Genomic DNA, 19,028 nt, shown 5'->3' on the forward strand with positions numbered 1-19,028 from the left:
GTGTTTTAAACACAGATTCCAGCTATATTTGAACTTTTTGTTGCATATTAAACCAGAGTGATGAGTTGTCAGAGTTTGTTCCTCTGGTAAAATGTAGGTTTTTTTTTATAAACCTGCAAAGGTCAAATGCTATAATTCAAACCATCTTTTAGTCCTTAACACCTCAAATAATTTTTCATATTTAAAATGAAAACCAGCCATTTCAAAGCTGATTTAATTGGATGCAAGTTTGTTTTACATTTGCCATAAAAAATATATTAAAGATGACTAAAGTGTAAGCTTAACCTGCTAATGTAAATGTTCCTGCACCTTTAGAATCAACAGAGGGAAATAATCAAATTAAACAAAAATTAAATCACTAAAATAATACAAAATAAAACAGAAGGCAATCTTAAACAAATCAGCACTTATGAAAACAAATGCTGTGCCCGTTTGAAAGAAGAAAAAAAAGGTTAAAATAATATTTTTTTTGTATTTTTGCTAGGCTTGTACAATTATTCACAAATTTATCATTATCGCGATTTCAGGCTGTGCAATATCCATATGGCAAAAGTCAGCAAAAATCACGATAAATGGTAAACCTTAAATGTGCTAAAACAATCTTATGGCAACTTGAACTCTTCAATGAATATAATAAATCCCTGTATGCATTTAACCAATCAGATGGAGCCCTTCACGTTGTTGACCAATCAGGTGGAGCTTTTATGTTAGATTTTCCCCTGCTAATTAAACAAAGGTCATTTGGAGAATAATCTAAGGTATTTTGACTCCTATTTAAATTAAACTTTTGCAGTGAAATGGAAATGTTTTTGTTGTTTTTGCCATTTGTTCGTTAAACGCAAGTTATATCGTCTCTGCAGTATTGATCACCAATATCGCATATTGCGAGTTTTCTTCATATCGTGCAGCCCTAATTTTTGCAATAATCTGTCAACGTAAAGCAAACTTGAAAGTTCCCTCAGTCTCATAAAAAGTGCCAGTGAGTGTTTTTTGAATATTTAGATTGTTGTGAGTCCATGGGAGGAATGAGAAATCCTGTTCCGGCTTACCTGCTGAGGGTGAGGGTGAGGGAGTCTGTTGCTGCTCTAATCTTGTTCTGTGCCTCCACATGAGTCATGTCTTCAGCATTGGCATCACAGATCGAAACCACCCAGTCTCCCACCCCGACTCCAGCCTGAGCCGCCTTTCCACCTGGAGTCAGCTGTGGAGGACAAAGATGCAGAAGTGATTTAGTGGGAGAAGATTATTAACAGAGTTATGAAATGAAACCCATATGACGGAGAAGCAACTTCAGCAGGTCAGAAAAAACATATAGGTAGCCGATAACGCAAAAAATGAATAAACAAGAATACATTTTTTTAAAACACGTAGATAAAATCTATTTATTACCAAGTAAAAAAAACTTTGTCTTTCCAGCAGATCTGGTGTGATTGTTACAGCTTAAAATAATAACTTATTCAAATCAGTACTTGTATCCCCCACTTTCTCACCTCTCTTCCTTTTACTCTCCCCCCCCCCCCCCCCCCCTCACATTCTTCCCCTCTCCCTCCCCACACACACTGAATTTAACAAATAAATAAAAAATAATACAACAAAAAGGGGTTTATACAAATCTACACCCTGGTTTCTCGAAGCTATATAACCTCTTTTTGTGATAGTAAAACCTGTCCAACACAAAAAGCCTTCAGCTCTAATCTGTTTGCTCAGCTGTTGGACAAAACAAGTTAAAGAAAAAAAAATCAAGTAAAAAAAAACTAATTGTGCATCTTTGCATGTTTTTTAAAGGTAATGCATCCATGTGAAAAATCCATGTTTTAATAAAAGTCATACATCAAATCAATCTTTATTTATAAAGCATTTTATGTTATAGAGTAATGCAATGTGTTTTACAGAATTAAAACATCTTTCTAAAAAGAAAAAAGGAGGACTAGGACTAGGGCTGCAGGATAGCAGAAAAACTTGCAATGTGTGATCTTAGTAGTCAATATTATTACATAATTTCCGTTTCCTTTCAACTGTTTTATTTAAATAGAAGTCAACTTAACTTAAATTATACTCCAAATGACCCACATAACATCTGATTGGTCAGCGACGTGAACGGGTCAGTCCGAATGGTCAAATCAAGAAAGGGTTTTTATTTGATTTGTTAAATACTTTAAGATCCCATGAGATCAATTTAGCATGTATGTTATAATTTGAGGTAACCATTTATCACAAAGGCTGAACTCATGATGCGATTTATTGTGCAGGCCTCGTAAGGAGTCATTTTTGGGTATATTTCTGTTTATTTTTAACTTAACTTAAGTGAAACTGAGTTTTAAGGGTTTCAATTGATCTGTAATAAATTGTAAAAGCTTTATTTTCCCAATCCTTTTTAGGTGCAATTTGATTTTAGAAAGTGTCAAAAGAAATGTGTTTTTCTTTTTTATTTGATTTATTTTGTTTGCTTATCTTATCGACAGAGATTCCTACAGAGTGTAGTAATAAGTCTCCTGTTTTTACAACGTTACCTCACAGTACCTCACATATACAGAAACACACTAAGTCATGTTCAGCTGGCTGTCTGTAACATCTGTTAGCACCCAATAATTAACAGGAGGAGCGTACCCGTCTGTTTCACTCAGCCTTTCCGCAAAACAGACATTATAAGGTCATCCTGATGTCATCCATCAACGGCAAACGATCGAGACCAGATGTGACTTAAGACTATGAAAGACGCGCTTGATAGCTGAAGAAAAGGTCCACATGTTATCGTTAGTCAGAGGCTTTACTGGAATCAAATGCATTCTCACTCATGACAGGCTGACAAAAGGATGACATCATCCCCTCACGCCGACAGGGAGGCTTGCAGGCGTGCGAGTCAGAGCTGGAGTCCTGTCGCGACAGGAGGGCCTGACATCACTTCAACCCAACATTCAGTGATGGTTCTGCACACGTGCACATACAGCACCGCCTTGATGTATGCTCTGCTGCACCGCGCAGAGACGAAACCATGTATTAGTAAGGGCTTAGTCAGCATAAGCGTGCAGCTGTAACCCTTGTGCTATCCAAGGCACTTTAACATTGGGAGTAGGGTCATCTAGACCCCACAAGACAGTGCGCTGAATCTTTTTTCCTTAATGATTTGTGATTTTCACTGGTGTCCATGGATTACATGAAATCCTCTCCACCTTTATCTACCTTTCTCATGGTAGGGAGAACAAGTCAATGTAAGGGAGGGGTCATAGGATAGCACAGGGGTTAATTCAACATGGGATGCATGTCAACACTCACAAGAGAAGAACAAAGAGTGCAGCATCAGATCATGTAGACGTTCCAGGGAAAGTATTCAGGATTTTGGAAATGTGAGCTCATTAGCTCTTTAAAAGCTCAAAAGACTCAGAAGGTTAAAATATATGACTCTTTCCACTTTGATTCTGCACATTAAAACCAACATTTCTTGCGATTATGAATGCAGTGCAGATGGCAGCTACTAAAAGAAGAAAGTCTAATCCTAAAATTAACAAACTAAGCCAGATTTAAGGTGACAGAAGGAAAATCTTAAAAAAACAGGGGGAATGCATTCCACAAGGGCAATTTGAGTTAGGTATTAACAGCTAATTCAAACAAGACTGCCTTTGATATGTACTTGCAGGAAGCAATCAGAGGGGTTAAGTGAGAGCTTTTTCATTTTGCTTTTTAATTTTATAAAAATAAATTAACAAGTTTTTACAATTAAACAAGAGTAGCATATTTTGATTAGTACACCGCCAGGCTGATGTGCCACATTACTACTTGAAGTGAAGGATTTAAGTAAATTTACACTTGTAAAAGTCAAGAGAATTAAAAGTGTGTGATCAAAAGAGATTAAAAAGTTATCAATAAGTAATGAACTGTCAGCAGAAAAACTAAAATTATAAATTCTATCAACAGTGTTTCTTTTAGAGCAGTACATACATTTATTTGCCTTTAAGAATGCTGTCATAGAAGGTTTTGCTTTGAAATGGTAAACACCTTTTACATTTGCAAAAAGGTTGAAAAAAGCTCATCTACCACTTTTCTCTTAAGTATTTTTTGTATTTAGAGTCGACTTCATTGGATATCTATAGAAAATAAAAAAGTGCCTTTTGATTAGTTGGCAGCTGGCCTTAATGTGGATCTTAACCATCGACTCTATATGAGAACTGGACTGAGTGTCCTCTTGTTCCAAACAGGAAGTATCCACTGGTCACAAAAAGCCAAAATCTAATAGACTGCTACTGAAGAAAAATACAGCTATTAATCAGTCGTTATATTTGTAAGAAAATTCTGGATCTGCTACCTTTTTTCAACATGTTCCTGATTCAGTAAAAGTATGTGGTCTCAAGTCAAACATCTACCGGGCCCGCTTTCAGTGGTAGGGGTGTGGACCAACAAGCTCACTCCTGATTGGCGAGAGTGGTTGCCATATAAATGTCAACTCAGACCAACTTGAACCAATCACTGCTTACTGAGACATTTTCTATGAGTGACGTCACACTCACCCATAGTCTATGGGATTTGGACTTTTTGTGACCAGTGGATACTTCCTGTTTGGAACACGAGGGCGGTGAAGTCACTCAGTCCAGTTCTCATTTACAGTCAATGATATCAACTGATTTCATGTTGAGATTTGGGGAAAAATAGAAACACAAATATCTCATGTGGTGCTCATCAGGAGCCAGTCGCATATAATTGAGGGAATTTCTTATAGGTACAAACAGGTCAAGGAAGATAAAGAGAAAAATGTTGGAATCTAGTGGTTTTCCTATACTCCTAAGATGGCATTTTAATTAGCAAAAATAACTGTAAAGCTCCTAGATTTAGTATTCAGTGTCCGTGTTGACGGACAAAGACACCTGTCCTCTTGGTTCAGGTTTAGAGAGCAGCTGCTCTCTCACTTGAGAAGGCTGCTGTTAAAGTTGCTGCGCTCAGACCTTTGGTTGGAAGGGGGCGGACAGAAACCCTACACTTGCCTCATCTTCTCCCCAGCAGTTTGTCAATACAGCGAAGCCAGTTGGAAAACATGCAGCAGCACACTCAACTGTACCTCACAAAAAAAAAAAGATAAAACAGGGATTGAACACGGCTGTAGGGGTATGCTGTTCTGACATGGAGAACAAGGCTCCACGTGCTTTATTTGATTTTATGCGATGATTGGAGGTTAGAATTTTATGTGCAGCTCCATGTTTCAAAGTGCAAAGCTCGGCAACAGGGCCATTTTGGTATGCTATCAAATTTCAAAGCAAAAGCCAACTTCTCTGCAGGAAATAGTCAATGTGATGCTCAAAAGATCCGAAATAAATTAACTTCCAATTTTATGTAACTGATTCTTCACAAATCATAACTAGTTAAGCATTTTTTTTGGTAGTAATGCTCCAAAGTTTACCCACAGCTGGTAGTTTACCAGCAGTGTAACTCTACCAACTCACTTTTATTCTTTCCATGACTATTTGGGGGTAAAGAGCCGTCTGTCCTTACATCACTCACACAGCACAGCTGATGCAAAGCCATAAATATCACTCTGAGAAATGGAAAACCAAACTTGCAAGTATGTACCACCACAACCCCCCCCCCTTCCGAGTCCCCATAATGACTGCTGCAGTGGAACTAACTCACCTTTGAGCACTGCTTATAGCCGGGGTATATCCTACTAGACGAAAAAGCCCCCTACAACTCATTGATAGGAACCAACCCATATCTGAATTCCTCCTCTTCCCAGTGTGTGTGTGAGGGAAAAGAAAAGTGCTTGAATGGGATGCCAAAGCGGAAACCGACATTAGACTCTACAGGAGGGCCAACACAAAACCCATGTTGCTTACTGGGACATTATTTGCGATTTTCTTCCCGACTTTGATGGTTAACAAAGTGGCATGTGCATGCTGAGAGAAACCAGATGGCGCTCGCAATGCCAATGCATCATTTGTGAAATATTCATGGTATGAGATCTGGGTCGGGTATGTGGACAGAAACAGCACTGCTTCCTACATTTTATGACCATCCTCTTGGAAGAGGACGTTGGCAAAAACACGTTATAGATAGACATCTTCACTCAAACCGATCTCAATCTTTTTAAAGTTATAAGCAACAAGCTTTCCATAAAAAATACACACATATTTTTTTTAAATGTTGCTCAACTTTTTAAACAAAGATGACATCAATAGCTCTGTTTACTTCAGGAAAATGTACTTGAAGGGGGATTATGGAGGGTCCCCAGTATTTTAGTGAGGCTTTTCAAAATACAAAAGGACTCCAAGAGTATTACTTGGGAATATGTTTTACCTTTTATGATTAATTGATCTCAAAACGGTTGTAGTTCTTTAACTACACCCAAGAAATGTTGATATTACATTTTTAAGGGTCCAAATGTGAGCCATCTGTTTACAATGAAGAAATAATATGTCAACTAACCAAACTCAACAGTAACCATGCAATCCAGAGTAACAAGTTAAAAAATTGTGAAGACTTGAAGTTGTGATAAAAGAATCATTAAACTTTGAGAAAAGATGTTTGATTCAAATGCAAAGGCTAGGAGAGGCCCTGTAAATCCCATAGTAATAATTCTACTTCCAATTCTGATTGAAATGTCGGATCACCATAGAGGGGACATATCCAACCCACCTTGAACCGATGGGCTCTCATTATCACGGGGCTGCATGCTGACTTCTTGTCAAAGCTGGAGGCATCTCACACAGTGACGCAATGTAAAAAACTGATGCAATTCTTGACACTTGGAGTAAAATGTACTTCATTTTGAAACGGTTTATGTCAAGAGTTGGGAGGAACCTCTGTCTCCACTGTTAAACTCGGTTTTCCTTCACTAGGTTTCACCTTTAAACCAAAGTTTTTGTTTCAATTTGAGGTAAGAAAAATGGAGTTTCCAATATTCAGTCAGAGGTAGTTTTAAATAAAAACACAGATTTCAACACAACCATATTTTTCATTTCGATGCACAAAGACTGAGGAGTAACGGCCATCATTCCTCTGATCTCAATAGGAGGCTCCTTCTTTTGAGACTAGAGGAGTATTTCACACAGGTGAGAAAGAAGGAGAAAAATAGACGCAGAGTGGAGACAAGAGGATTGTATGCCGGCAGTGGGAGTAGGATGATATAGGAAAAAATCTTTGGAATGAAGGAAGGTACATCTCTATAGATGGAGGAAGAAAAACAAGAGCGTTGGCAAGGAGCATAGATACAAATAAAACCACCTCCCTGGCCAGGCCTGACAAGCTGCAGACTTTTAAATCAATACAAAAGCAGGATATCAACTTGTATCCTTAAGGGATAAACTATAACATATAGCTTTATGTTGACGGCAGGCTTTCATTTCCAGCCTCAAACTGTGTTAATCAAGATGTAATCTACATAAAAACTGCCACATTGATCCTTCAGTAGCCATCACTTGCAATCACGCTGCCTGACTGAGAATCTAAAAGCTCTTTGTTCTGTTATTTTACATGTTCTTCACTTTGTAGCAGCTTTTAACTGTCAGAGTTAAGATCCTTATCTCATCAGCTGCAACACAGCCCACCCGCTAAACCTGATGTAGGCCTAAGGCTGTAGGCTGTACCATTTCTTGCCGTCATTGAGGGGATACCATACATGTTTGGACATTTTCGACCCTCTATGATTCTTGGACTTCTGTCAATTGCTCTCAAAGAGGGAGAACATGTCAAACTAAGGCTTTTCGTAGTTTTCAGACTACAAGTCGCTCTGAAGTATAAGTCGCAGCAGCGAAAAAATGCATCATAAAGAAGAACAAAATTATATTTAAAAAAGAAGGCAAATCATAACAATAGATAACAGTAATAGTACGCTTCACTACTGTATCCAATTGATGCTTATTTAGGAGTAATCTAGTATATTGTTGCAGCATATGAACAATTATTCCAAAAACCATAGCATAAAGAACATGCTAACAAGTCAACTAAACTCTTTATCAGTTCAAATCACTAAATCTGTTTAATTCCTCATCCTCTGAGTCAGTTTGGAACAATTCAGCCAAGCTTGGCGTAAGACTGAGCGGTGCTTCTTCTTCTGCAATGCTGTCAGTAGAGGGTACTAATACACACACCTACATCATTTATTCTTTTTTTTTCACACAGTCACTCTTTTTTTTTTGCACTTAACACTGGTGATATGCATTTCTTTGCACATATCAAGAACACTATCACTTCAGTACAGCCGTACGGAACTCCTACAACTAAACACCGGAGAACATCACTTGTCAGCCGAGTACCTCTTCCCCCCGGAGATCGCCAGACCATCCCCCGGTACACTCACAACAGAAGGCCGGAGAAGGAGACGCTGCGAGCGCAGACAGAAGAGAGGCAAGAGAGCGGGGTATGGCTAAAGGCTAACCCGTTTAAACCGCCGCTTCCTACCATCTTTCTCTCCAATGTGCGATCAATCCGGAATAAGATGGATGAGATACGACTGCCGACAGCTAAACAAAGGACTTTTATAGTTCTTTTCATGTTTAGTCCTTGCTGTGTTGCCTTTTGTACTGATGCTGCACTTTGGTTATTTATGTATTTATTGGGTATTTATTTGGTGAATTGAACCGAGGGGCTGTTGCTGATGCTCCAAACGTATTTTTGTTGTTTCACTGACAATGATGACAAATAAATCTTCTTGAAAATACTGTACTGCTATTCTGACAATGAAGCAAACAGGCAAAGAATCACATAATGTTAGCTTAAGGTACTTCTTCATGTCTAAAGAAGAAAACCACAGATATCCAGAGACAGAAAAAACATTAACTACATATCTGTCATTGAGCTGAACAATAAAGACATTACGCACCTGGGCTACTGATCAATTGCTCTCTCATGGTGACAAACAGCAAGAATGAATGAATGAACTCCCTCTCTGATATTTGCTCCACAAAACATGGTGGCTGTCTAGACATAAATCCTAGGTAAATATCTATATCCCGCCCAAAAGGCCTTCTTTCTGGAGCCCCCACATGAGGCTTCTGCTTCTACAGCCAGAAAATCTCTGTTGAAACAAAGTGAAGAGGGAACATGTCTTTTGGCAGTGCCAGCCAGTAAATAAAGGGAAATAAGGCACGTTCTAACACGGCCGGCAATACACACTGCCATCAACAGATGATTACATCAGCCAAAACACACTGCTTTGAACACCCTGACCTGATTGAAGAAACATGCATTACTTTCAATGTTTGTCTCTCATTTTAATAATCAAATGTCAACAAAGGGAAGTGCTTGTGTTTCTTGGGTCTGTGACAAAACTCCAAAAAAGCACAAAGTAAATAACACAGAACTGTGCAAATGTCCACTGATGGATAGTCAGTGTTTTCTGAGGTTTAACAAGTCCCATGGAAAACTCACACAGGAAGAAAAGCAGATCCCTGGCTGCAAAGCTGGAATTGTTTTCTATGTGCGTGCGCCTGCGAGTTACCCCTGACAATCAGTGTTCTTAAAAAGCCTGGAAAATTAGCTTGCTGCTCTCTCAACTGCATCCCAAATAGAAGATTATTCTACTAAAAGTGCATCACCTAAAATAAAAACCAATGTTGTGAGGCAAATTGAATTGTCATCTTGTGAAAAAATGAATGCAACTCACAAAAAAGGCTCTGCACAAAGAGGAAAAACATGCAACATCTGGAATGCAGCGCGCAAATTTTGAAAAATAAACACCGCAGTCTGCAGACAAAGCCCATTGTGAGAGTGAGATGATAAGCACGCACTCAGGAGGGATCATTATGTGGCAACTAGGCATGTGTTTAACACTAACAAGACTCTTGTTAATCGACAAAAGCTTCAAATGGGAGCTCAGAGGAACAACAATTGGCTTCACAGGGTGATCCGTCATGCAAATAATCTAGAGCCCTGCCAGAACCTTAGTGGAGCAGAAATGCACAAGTTTAAAAGCTGATTACAACAGTTGAGTGAACGCTGAGAAGCTTTTTACACTCCTTAGATCCTCTTCTAGTTCTTCTGTGTGCTTTTTAGCATATTTGAATGACTTCATACTTTCTTTGGTCTCAACCAATCTGGAGTCAAACTTTCAGTTCCTTTAAGAGATGGGACTTTAATCGCTATTGAGATAGTAAGACTTTGGGGCTCATTAAAAACAAATGGAAAGCTTCAAACGTTGAAAGCCTTTGTGCTCTTTAAGAAGCAATAACCTCAGCATACTTTCAGCTATAAACATAATTCAAACTTTTACAGCTTCAGCAGACATGTGGCTTTTTCCCTTGTACTTGGTTTTGTAAAAGTTCTTTGTTGTTTTTAAATAAAAACACTTTTAGTTTAATAAAAAAATAATTTAAAAAATCCTTTTTGGTCAAAAAAATAATTTCCTTTAGTCAAAATCATTCCTTTAAAAGAAAAAAATTGCCATTATCAGTAATTTGTTGTATTGCTAGGCAGTTTTGGAGATCGTTGTTGAATTTAACAATATTTGGTTATTGTTGTTTTTTTTCCAGCAACTTTAAAAGTTATCTAATCAACAATTTAACTTAGCAGCTTCTGCTGTTAATATTGGGTATTTGCACTGCAAAGTTTTAGCATTTGTTTCAGAATTTTGAATGTTATTTAATCCCTATGCACATTACAGCATCTTGAGTCAACAGCTCAAGCTGAATTTTCACAGAAAAATGCAATTTTCTGGCATGTTCTTACCCTTGACACGGTGAGGGGCATGCTGAAGTCCTTGCCTCCCTGCAGCCTGAAGCCCCATGGCGCTGGGCCATTGAGGGTAACAGTGTACAAGTTCATAGCCTTGAGGAAGAGGGAACACAAGGAAAAGTCTAAATTAGTCAGAAAGCCAGGAAAAGGGATCCGAGTCCATATATTCTTTCCTACTACTGCCTTTTCCTGACACGTTCCACACAGACAAGCAATTTTGACTGTTTTTCTTCATGACATACTAAACATGGAGGTTTATAATCCAACTAAACTCAAGTCTGCTAGATTTTATTCCAGTGGTTTGCATCTCGTAAAACAGTGATGCAAATCGATTCATATTTCTCTAATGGTGCTAACGGGTAAAAAAAAAAACTAATGTTCCAGCCTTAGAAGGGAAAAAAAGAAGGCAATAAAATCCCAGGGCTGCATCTACATGATAGGACATTCCTGCTTATATCAACACACTTTGGGGAGCTGCACACCAACAACACTTAGAGACAGAAGAAGAAAAATCAACTCAACTGTTGTTGAAATGTAATAAAACGCCGTCTTTTTAGTTCATTTTTACAACTGTACAAGAAGACCTTACAAACAGGAATTCAACAGCAGACAGACACCTCACAAGAAAGTCCTTTTACATGAGCGTGTCGACGTCACCAGCTCTCACCGTGACCTGACCGCTGACCTTTGTGCTCCTGCTCGAGCACTTGCTCCTCCTCTCGTTGGATCTTACCAGCTCCAATCCTTCCTAATGATAACACCGCTTCCCAGCGCTCAGACCTACCTTACCCTCGAGGGCCGGCTTGTAGCCCAAACCTGAGAGAAAGACGGGGAGTCAGCGAAGCCGGGCGAGCAGAAAGTACCCCCCTGATGCTGCGTGCGACACAGACAAGTCCTAGCCTCTGCTCTCTCCTCAGAGGCTATATAAGGAATGTAAAACTACACCAAACTATTTCAGCCCAACACCCACATGAGTCACAGGGGAGGGGGGGCACTTGGAAGGAGAGAGGTAACGTCAACTACCCCTTCATTTTGACAAAGAGTCAAAACATAAGTCATTTTCATTTCTGTATCCTTCTTTTCTTTCAAGAATCACACTTGGGAACAGAAAAAACCTTCTAGCACTGTAGTTTCTCTGGTACGAAGCACAACAAACCCATTTTATTATCCACTTCTTTAAAATTACATAGAATAATTAAGCTTAAGACCCAAAAACTAATGTAAAAACATCCCACTTCTGCCAAAAAGAGGACATAACTAATAAAATATCTTCCCAACTAAACCAAATATGAGTTCTTTTGTGTTTTTTATCGTTTGAAATTGATATTTTCCTTTTGCAAAAGCAAATTAATCCTCCGTTCATAAAGTTAAAGAGACAGTTTAGAGGATTAAAAGAAACATACAGTTTAACAGCAACAATAAATCAAAAGTGTTGGAATCCTCAGATGATGAACTACCTTTTTAAATACCAATTCTGTACCAATTCATTCAACTAAGTCAGCAGGCTGAGTCAACTCATTTCACCGTTTTTTCTAATTTACTGTCAGTCTACTTTATAGGAAACTTATGCTATTCTTTAAGGATTAAAAAAATACACTAACCATCTAACACTGTATAGACACAGTTACGAGCTTATATCGAAAGCTTTTACGTGATTTTAATAGGAGGGGTAATTGAAGAGCATGCTGGGAACTCTTAAGACAGCAGCTAGACGTTTGCACAGAGAAGCAAGTAAGCTAACCGGACGGGGCAGTCCAAAATATCTGCTCCAACTCAAACGTTAGTGCTGCTACAATTTGATTTAATTCAAAAAGGCAAGTTAAGAACAAACAATTAGAACAGAAAAACAGCCGGAGGAGAAGCCAACTAAAAAAAAGTTGTATTGAAGTTAAAATAGCACTCATAAACTGAAGAACTGTGTCTCATAAACATACCTCTACCTCCTTGTATCCGCTAGACACCACAAGACGGGGAGTAGAATTTAAAAAATATTATATCCCCAAAAATTATCTACTTTTTGGGACTTCCTCTCGGCGTCAGGAAGCCGTTGAAGATCCCCCCCTTGAGCAGCATATGCATTCTCCTAAAAAAAAAAATCTTTTACGGCGTGACACGTCACAAGTCACGTGGGAGGTGCTACACTGATATCTGCGACCGCGCCATTCGGTGCCAAAGCGAGCCTAGTTTCTCTGCAAATTACGTCTTTGACAAAAAAAACTGAAATGCTTGGGCTACAACCAGAAGGCAACAGGGAGAGTGGAGGGGGCGTGATGTTTGTTTGTCAGAGGAAACGCATGCTAAAAGAGCATGTCATGGCAATTTTCATTAAGTGATAAGGACACAAAGAAAGTGGGACAGATAACAAATTAGGATTACAAACTAACTTTTATACTTAACCATTGTGCTATATCTTACATTGACGTGTTCTCCCTACCATGATATATGGGAGAGGATTTCATGTAATCCAATGGACACCGGTGAAGATCACAAATCATTGAAGAAAAAGGATTCCACGTACTGTCTTGTGGGGTCCAGATGACCCCACTCCCAACGTTAAAGTGCCTTGGATAACACAAGCGTTTAAAAGTAAACAATATGGTTATATTTTTTGATTTAGAATACATTTTGATTTTTAAAGATGTATTTTGTTTTAGAACAGAAGAAAAACACAAATAAAACCCTAACCCTAAGTTTTGGTGACTGTTCTATGGTAAGACTTTTTTAAACCAAATTAAAAAAAAAACGTTTATATGTATTTTCAACTCCCTTTTTCTTTGTTTCTCCCTCTCTGCTTTTAGTTCTCAGTTTTTTGTTTCAATTAAGTTTTCGCTGCTGAGCTGATAAACTGATCCAAATTTGACCCCATACTATTTTACTGCCAGAAAATATATACTAAATGTAATAAAGGCCCCTATAGATAAATTAAAATCATGGAAAGATGACTTATCACTAAATATTAATGAAAACGATTGGACAAGGGGATGTTGTAGTAACAGTCGACTGAGAATACTACAATTTAACCCTTGTGCTATCTTAGATGACCCCATCCTTACATTGATGTGTTCTCCCTACCATGACAAAGGTGGATAAAGGTGGAAAGCTTTCATGTAATCCATGGACGCCAGTGAAGATCACAAATCATTGAAGAAAAAAGGTTCAGAGCACTGTCTAGTGGGTCTAGATGACCCAACTCCCAATGTCAAAGTGCCTGGGATAGCACAAGGGTTAAATGGTTAATGCGTTTGTATACTACACAAGTGCAACTAAATAAATATAATAATAACATACCAGATGTTTGTGCAAAATGTGGATTTAAAGGCACATTGAAGCATTGCATGTGGGAGTGTCACTAAATACAAATCTTTTTGGAAGAAGTTAAAATTACAATAGAAAAAATAAGCTCGAAACAATCCTGTGGATGTCTCTGTGTCTATTTTAAATACACCTGACAGGCAGCCTTTGATAATAATAATAATAATAATAATAATAATAATAATAATAATAATAATTGATACTTTATTTATCCCACAATGGGGAAATTCTTCCCTGCATTTTGATGGGTAAAAAAAAAGTAAAAAAGTTACTTAAAAAAAAGTAACTTGGTTTACTTTTAACAGCAGCACATCATAGACACCACATGCTAGTTTCTTTCAAAATAAAATACACCCTGTGCCAAATAAGATTCTCCTGCTGCAGCAGATTGAATCGAATTAGAAAATGCAATAAAGCCAAACATGTTTTTTTTAACTATCATTTGCCTTCATCTTTTTTTTCTCCTGTTACTTCTGATTAAACAGGGCAACATTTGTGTAGAATCCAGTTTTAAAAAAGAAACCTACTCATGAAAAAGGCAAACTTTTAACAACTTTGCCTCCTAACACCAACTAGACTCTGATTTGCAGCAGAAGTCAATAATATGTGCCTCAAGCGTATTCTAAAACTAACCAGCTCTGACACTAGATTAAACCTTTAACCGAAAACCTGCGAAAGAGGGTCTAAGGGCAGGGATGCCCAGTTTAGTTTAGTCTGTTTAGTTAGTTCAGTTTAGAATTTTCCCATTGAATTCTATGTACTCATGATCCTTTTGATTTTAGCCCACGAAGCCCATTGAGACGACTGTTTTCAGAATCAGAAATACTTTATTGATCCCACACGTGGGAAATTTGTGCAATTTGTGTGATCATAAAAGAAAATAGAATTATATAAAAACAAAATAAATATAAACAAATAAGGTGGTGTAAATTTAAAAAACTATTTACAAACATTACAGGCAAAAATGTGGGCTATACAAATAAAATTGAATTGAACCATCGTTTTGCTCAGTTATCTGACATGTTGAAAATCTAAACATAATTGACATTACTTAAGTAAACAAATTTAACCAAAACTGCAAAACCATTCAAACTGCCTTTTTGGTCAATTCCATGTATCGCCAGCAGATGGAGACAAACTCCAACAAACGTGGGAGCTCCGGGTTGCTGCCGTTGTTCTATCATGACAGTATTGGAGAAATCATGAATCACCACCGTAGGCCTTAGCTTGAAGCCTTTTGTTATTGTTTGTTACATACGGTTTATTTGCTTATTGTGGTTTAAGCAGTGTCTTGCCAAGATTAGTTGGTGGCTCAGTCACTACTTCAATCCAGATTTTCAATCCTGTAGAACTCCGGTATAGTTTTTTTTTTTTAAAGCTTGCTGAAGCTACCGGGCTTGCTTTGTTAAACTAACTTGCACTTTTTTTGTAAAAGATGGCTGACAACGGAGCACACCCGACTGAAGAGGACCCGGCTGCAGCTTTTCTGGCCCAACAAGAGAGTGAGATAGCGGGGATTGAAAATGATAATGACGGGTTTGGGGCGCTGGAAGACGCGGACAGTGTCCAGGCGTCTCACCCGCAGACCGTAAACTATGGTAAGTTGATGTCTGAGCTAATGCTAACATTAGCTAGCATTCAAACGTACTATTTATCTGGTTTGTTGAGCAAATAATTGCAGCGATTTTGATAAACTGGCCAACAAATCACCCCATTCATATGAAGCGCAATCACAATTTTATGAAACAATGAACAAGTTTAAAGTTTGTAATAGTTGAATTGCTTTTTCTCCAAAAATGAACACAACTACTAACGTTAGCTTTGTAGCTTTGCTAGCAGATGCAAAATGGTTTGTTTTTCAAACCGGAGACAGTTAGTTAGCCATAATTCAGTTTAACATCCACCTGTTTATGTCAACATATGTCAAATGTAATTAAAAACTGTGATAACTTTCAACAAATGTGTCGAACATGTTGTTTAAGCTAATTTAAATGACATCTTCTTAGCACTGCTACTATACTCTTGACGTGTAATGTCAATTTCTGTAACCTCTCAAAGTTTTTGTCCAATTTTCCATAAAACATTTAGGCTTATTAATGTCATAAACCCGTCCATCATTTGTAACTTGAATAGAAAAATATATTTGTTTAAAAAAGAGACTAAATAAGTGTAGAATCAATGTGTATAACTACTACCTCATCAGATGCTTCCCTGGCTTTTGTTTAAACTTGAACATTTTTCTTTTTATAAGTCTGTGGAGCAAAGATGAAATCAGTGCCCAGACAGGTACTGCTTCATTCCTGATGTCTCAACCGTTTCAAGAAGTTGATACTGAAGCTAACACTCAGTTCAGTCTAGAGCGGGCTGAAGAAAGGAGCGACTTCCAAGGAGACGGCTTTCATTCAAATCTTGATTCATTTCTTTTCCCATCATGTTAGAAGGCTTTGAAGAGGAAATCGCTGCAGTAAATGGAGAAATATTTCAGGTGAGCTGAAGTCTTTCTGTCTTATAAAAGGCCCGTCTCTTTGTATCGTCAAACAGCTGTCGTATTTTTGGATGACAAGATTCCCGCACATAAAGTCATGAATTCTTAGAATTTAAGATTTGGTTTCATCATGAATGATCCTTGATGTGCTGTGTGCGATTAAGCAAATGCTTCGCTTTGTTCTTAAAGGAGTCCAATGGCCCAACTGACAGCTATGCAGCCATCGCCCAGGTGGATATTCAGAGACAAGAACCGGAAAGTTTACGCAAGTGGAGGGAGGAACAGAAGGCCCGCCTTGAAGCATTAGGTCAGTATGAGTTGTTAGAACTTGTACGAAAATTACAGTTTCAACACAGTTTTACTCTTCTATCATATAGCTTTTTTTTAAATTATTATTATAATTTTTTTCTCACCAAACTAGACTCAGCCTCTAAGGCAGCAGAGGTAGAGTGGAGGGAGAAGGCCAAGAAGGAGCTGGAAGACTGGCATTTACACCAGAATGAGCAGATGGAGAAGAATAAAGCCAACAACAGGTGAGGGTCGGTCCCTTCCTCTGCTGACGTGCAAACAGGTTACGCCTGTTAATGAAACTTTACTTAACACTAAAGCTTTCCATTTTATAACCAAAAGATGTTCAGAAAAACGCTGTTGTTCTCAGATGAAATGATCCTTAGAATGAATCTGTGGTCATAGACTCTTAGAATCAGTTAAACATGAATTACTTTTTTGTTTAATGTACAGAACTGGATTTTTATTTTGATCTATATACACCCACAAAAACTGCATCAAGTGTTCCTCATCTTGTCCCAAGTTAACCTTTTCTTCTCTCACAATTTCCAACAGACTCTGTCCATCTCTGGCACGGTATCATTCTGCATCTGTAGCTCAATTATTGTGCTTTGTTTGTTTTTTGTTTTTCCCCTCAAAGCACTGACCGACAGTTTTCTGATGAGATATTAATACCAAGAAACAAACACAGGAAGCTGCTGGAGTTGAAAGAATGCAAACAGCAGAAAGGACATGTTCCTTGTTATACTACGGCTCTTTGAAACAGACATTTGCGATTGTGAAAATTTGAATTCTAATTACATGTTTTAATATTGAGCTATATGAAAAACCTCCTCATCAGAGCTCGTGTCAGTTCTTCAAAATCACCCCCCTAACTTTTCTCTCACTCTAACTGCTCTCCCCTCCCTCTCTTCCTGCCTTCTTGCCTGCCCGTGTGCTAGGATTGCTGACAAGGCTTTCTACAAACAGCCCAACTCTGATGTTATAGGCCTTGTGTAGGTTTAGAACCCTTCTGCTTTTAATATTGTCTGCTCTAGCCTCTCAAGTTACCTTATGCATGCCCTCACCTTATATTTCTTAGACTTAGGTAGTGTTTCTTGCATTTTTTATTTGACTATTGTTGAAACTAGCGAGTGTTTTTGTACGGAATAAGGATGATGGCTTTTTTTTTTTTCTATCTAATGTGTGTGGTTGACCGTAAAAATGCATGTTTTCATATCTTTTTACATTTAGAGTGAGTGAGTTTTGTGTGCTTCACATTTAAATACATAAATGTAATCCTGCAAGGTCTTATTTTTTATCTTCCGTCTTTGGCTTTCAGAGCATCGGAAGAGGCTTTCCTGGCAGAAACTGACAGCGACGCGCCGGGGTCTGAGTGGGAGCGGGTAGCCCGTCTCTGCGACTTCAACCCAAAAACCAACAAGCAGGCGAAGGACGTGTCTCGGATGCGCTCGGTCCTCATCTCTCTCAAACAGACGCCTCTGGTTCGCTAGAGCAAATCCAGTCCGTTCTCTGCCTTTGTTTATTTTTAACCTCACATCTGCATTAAGAGAAATTTGTATTTCTCATGAAACAAATCCTGTTACCTTTTTAAAACGTCCTGCCTTTTATGTCTTCTACTGTATTCTAATAGTATATTTAACCTGGCACTTAAGAGATATGATATACTGTTACATTATCCTTTAAATGGTCAATTTGATAACTATTTAACTAAAAAAACATTTCTTTTTCTCCATTTAACCTTTCAAATGACTTCAATGCATGTCAAGTATACACAGACTACAGATTGTAACCACTTTTTTCTCCACCATAAACCACTTTGGTAGCCAAACAAGATTAATCGCCACATATTTTAAAAAAGACACACATTTCATTCACAAATATAAGCTTGTGGCCTTTCTGATCCAGCTTTTAATTCACTAGAAGTATTCAACCAGATGTTTCCAGTTGAAAATTCAACAAAATTTGAGAGAATAAGTTGTTTTTATTTATATATTTATCCTAAACAAATTTGCCACAGACTTGTTTTGAAAATATTGGATCATTTTCTTTTACATTTTGTTACTCATCTACTTAAAAGTGCATTTTCCTTTCTTACTTAGCCCAACATTTTGGGTTTTTTTGGTAGTTAAAGTGTAAGTTTTAGCAGTGACATCTATACATCACTTCACAAGTTGCCTGTTTGGACATAATGAATATTAAAGCAACGATTGTCTAAAAGGGAATTGGAAAAAAATAAAAACCTTTTGTTCACCCGACTGTCTTCAATATTTTCCCGGTATTTAATAAT

General features: G+C 37.9%; 2 protein-coding genes across 12 annotated transcripts in view; one reads left to right on the forward strand and one right to left on the reverse strand.

The window, feature by feature from the left end:
• pdlim7 (PDZ and LIM domain 7) overlaps positions 1 to 12,875 on the reverse strand; it is a 36,301-nt gene extending 23,426 nt beyond the window's left edge. The window contains exons 1-3 of one of the 6 annotated variants that reach the window (XM_020706679.2): positions 12,588 to 12,875; positions 10,648 to 10,746; positions 1,050 to 1,201 (exon numbers count right to left, since the gene is read on the reverse strand). In XM_020706679.2, the coding sequence (XP_020562338.1) occupies positions 1,050 to 1,201; positions 10,648 to 10,743 (248 nt within the window). In that variant the 5' untranslated portion in view covers positions 10,744 to 10,746; positions 12,588 to 12,875. Of the gene's footprint in view, positions 1 to 1,049; positions 1,202 to 10,647; positions 10,749 to 11,175; positions 11,266 to 11,291; positions 11,591 to 12,587 lie in introns of those variants that run through there. The other 5 variants (XM_023959288.1, XM_011480325.3, XM_011480329.3 and 2 more) reach the window with 5 other exon arrangements.
• Positions 12,876 to 15,092: 2,217 nt separating this feature from the next.
• On the forward strand, positions 15,093 to 18,991 carry cltb (clathrin light chain B). 6 transcript variants are annotated; one of them, XM_004073380.3, is made up of 7 exons: positions 15,120 to 15,321; positions 15,401 to 15,563; positions 16,404 to 16,450; positions 16,640 to 16,757; positions 16,872 to 16,983; positions 17,294 to 17,314; positions 18,060 to 18,991. In XM_004073380.3, the coding sequence occupies exons 2-7, from the start codon at positions 15,401 to 15,403 to the stop codon at positions 18,229 to 18,231; spliced, it is 633 nt and encodes a 210-aa protein (XP_004073428.1). In that variant the 5' UTR covers positions 15,120 to 15,321; the 3' UTR covers positions 18,232 to 18,991. The 6 variants fall into 6 exon arrangements, with proteins under 6 accessions (XP_004073426.1, XP_004073428.1, XP_011478633.1 ...); XM_011480331.2 differs by lacking the exon at positions 17,294 to 17,314 and adding an exon at positions 17,680 to 17,733; XM_011480333.3 differs by lacking the exon at positions 17,294 to 17,314 and adding an exon at positions 17,680 to 17,733 and having other exon boundaries at positions 15,134 to 15,321; positions 16,407 to 16,450.
• The last annotated feature ends 37 nt before the right edge of the window (positions 18,992 to 19,028 follow it).

Source organism: Oryzias latipes, chromosome 10 (genome assembly GCF_002234675.1).
Source record: "Oryzias latipes chromosome 10, ASM223467v1".
Classification (NCBI taxonomy): Eukaryota; Metazoa; Chordata; class Actinopteri; order Beloniformes; family Adrianichthyidae; genus Oryzias; species Oryzias latipes.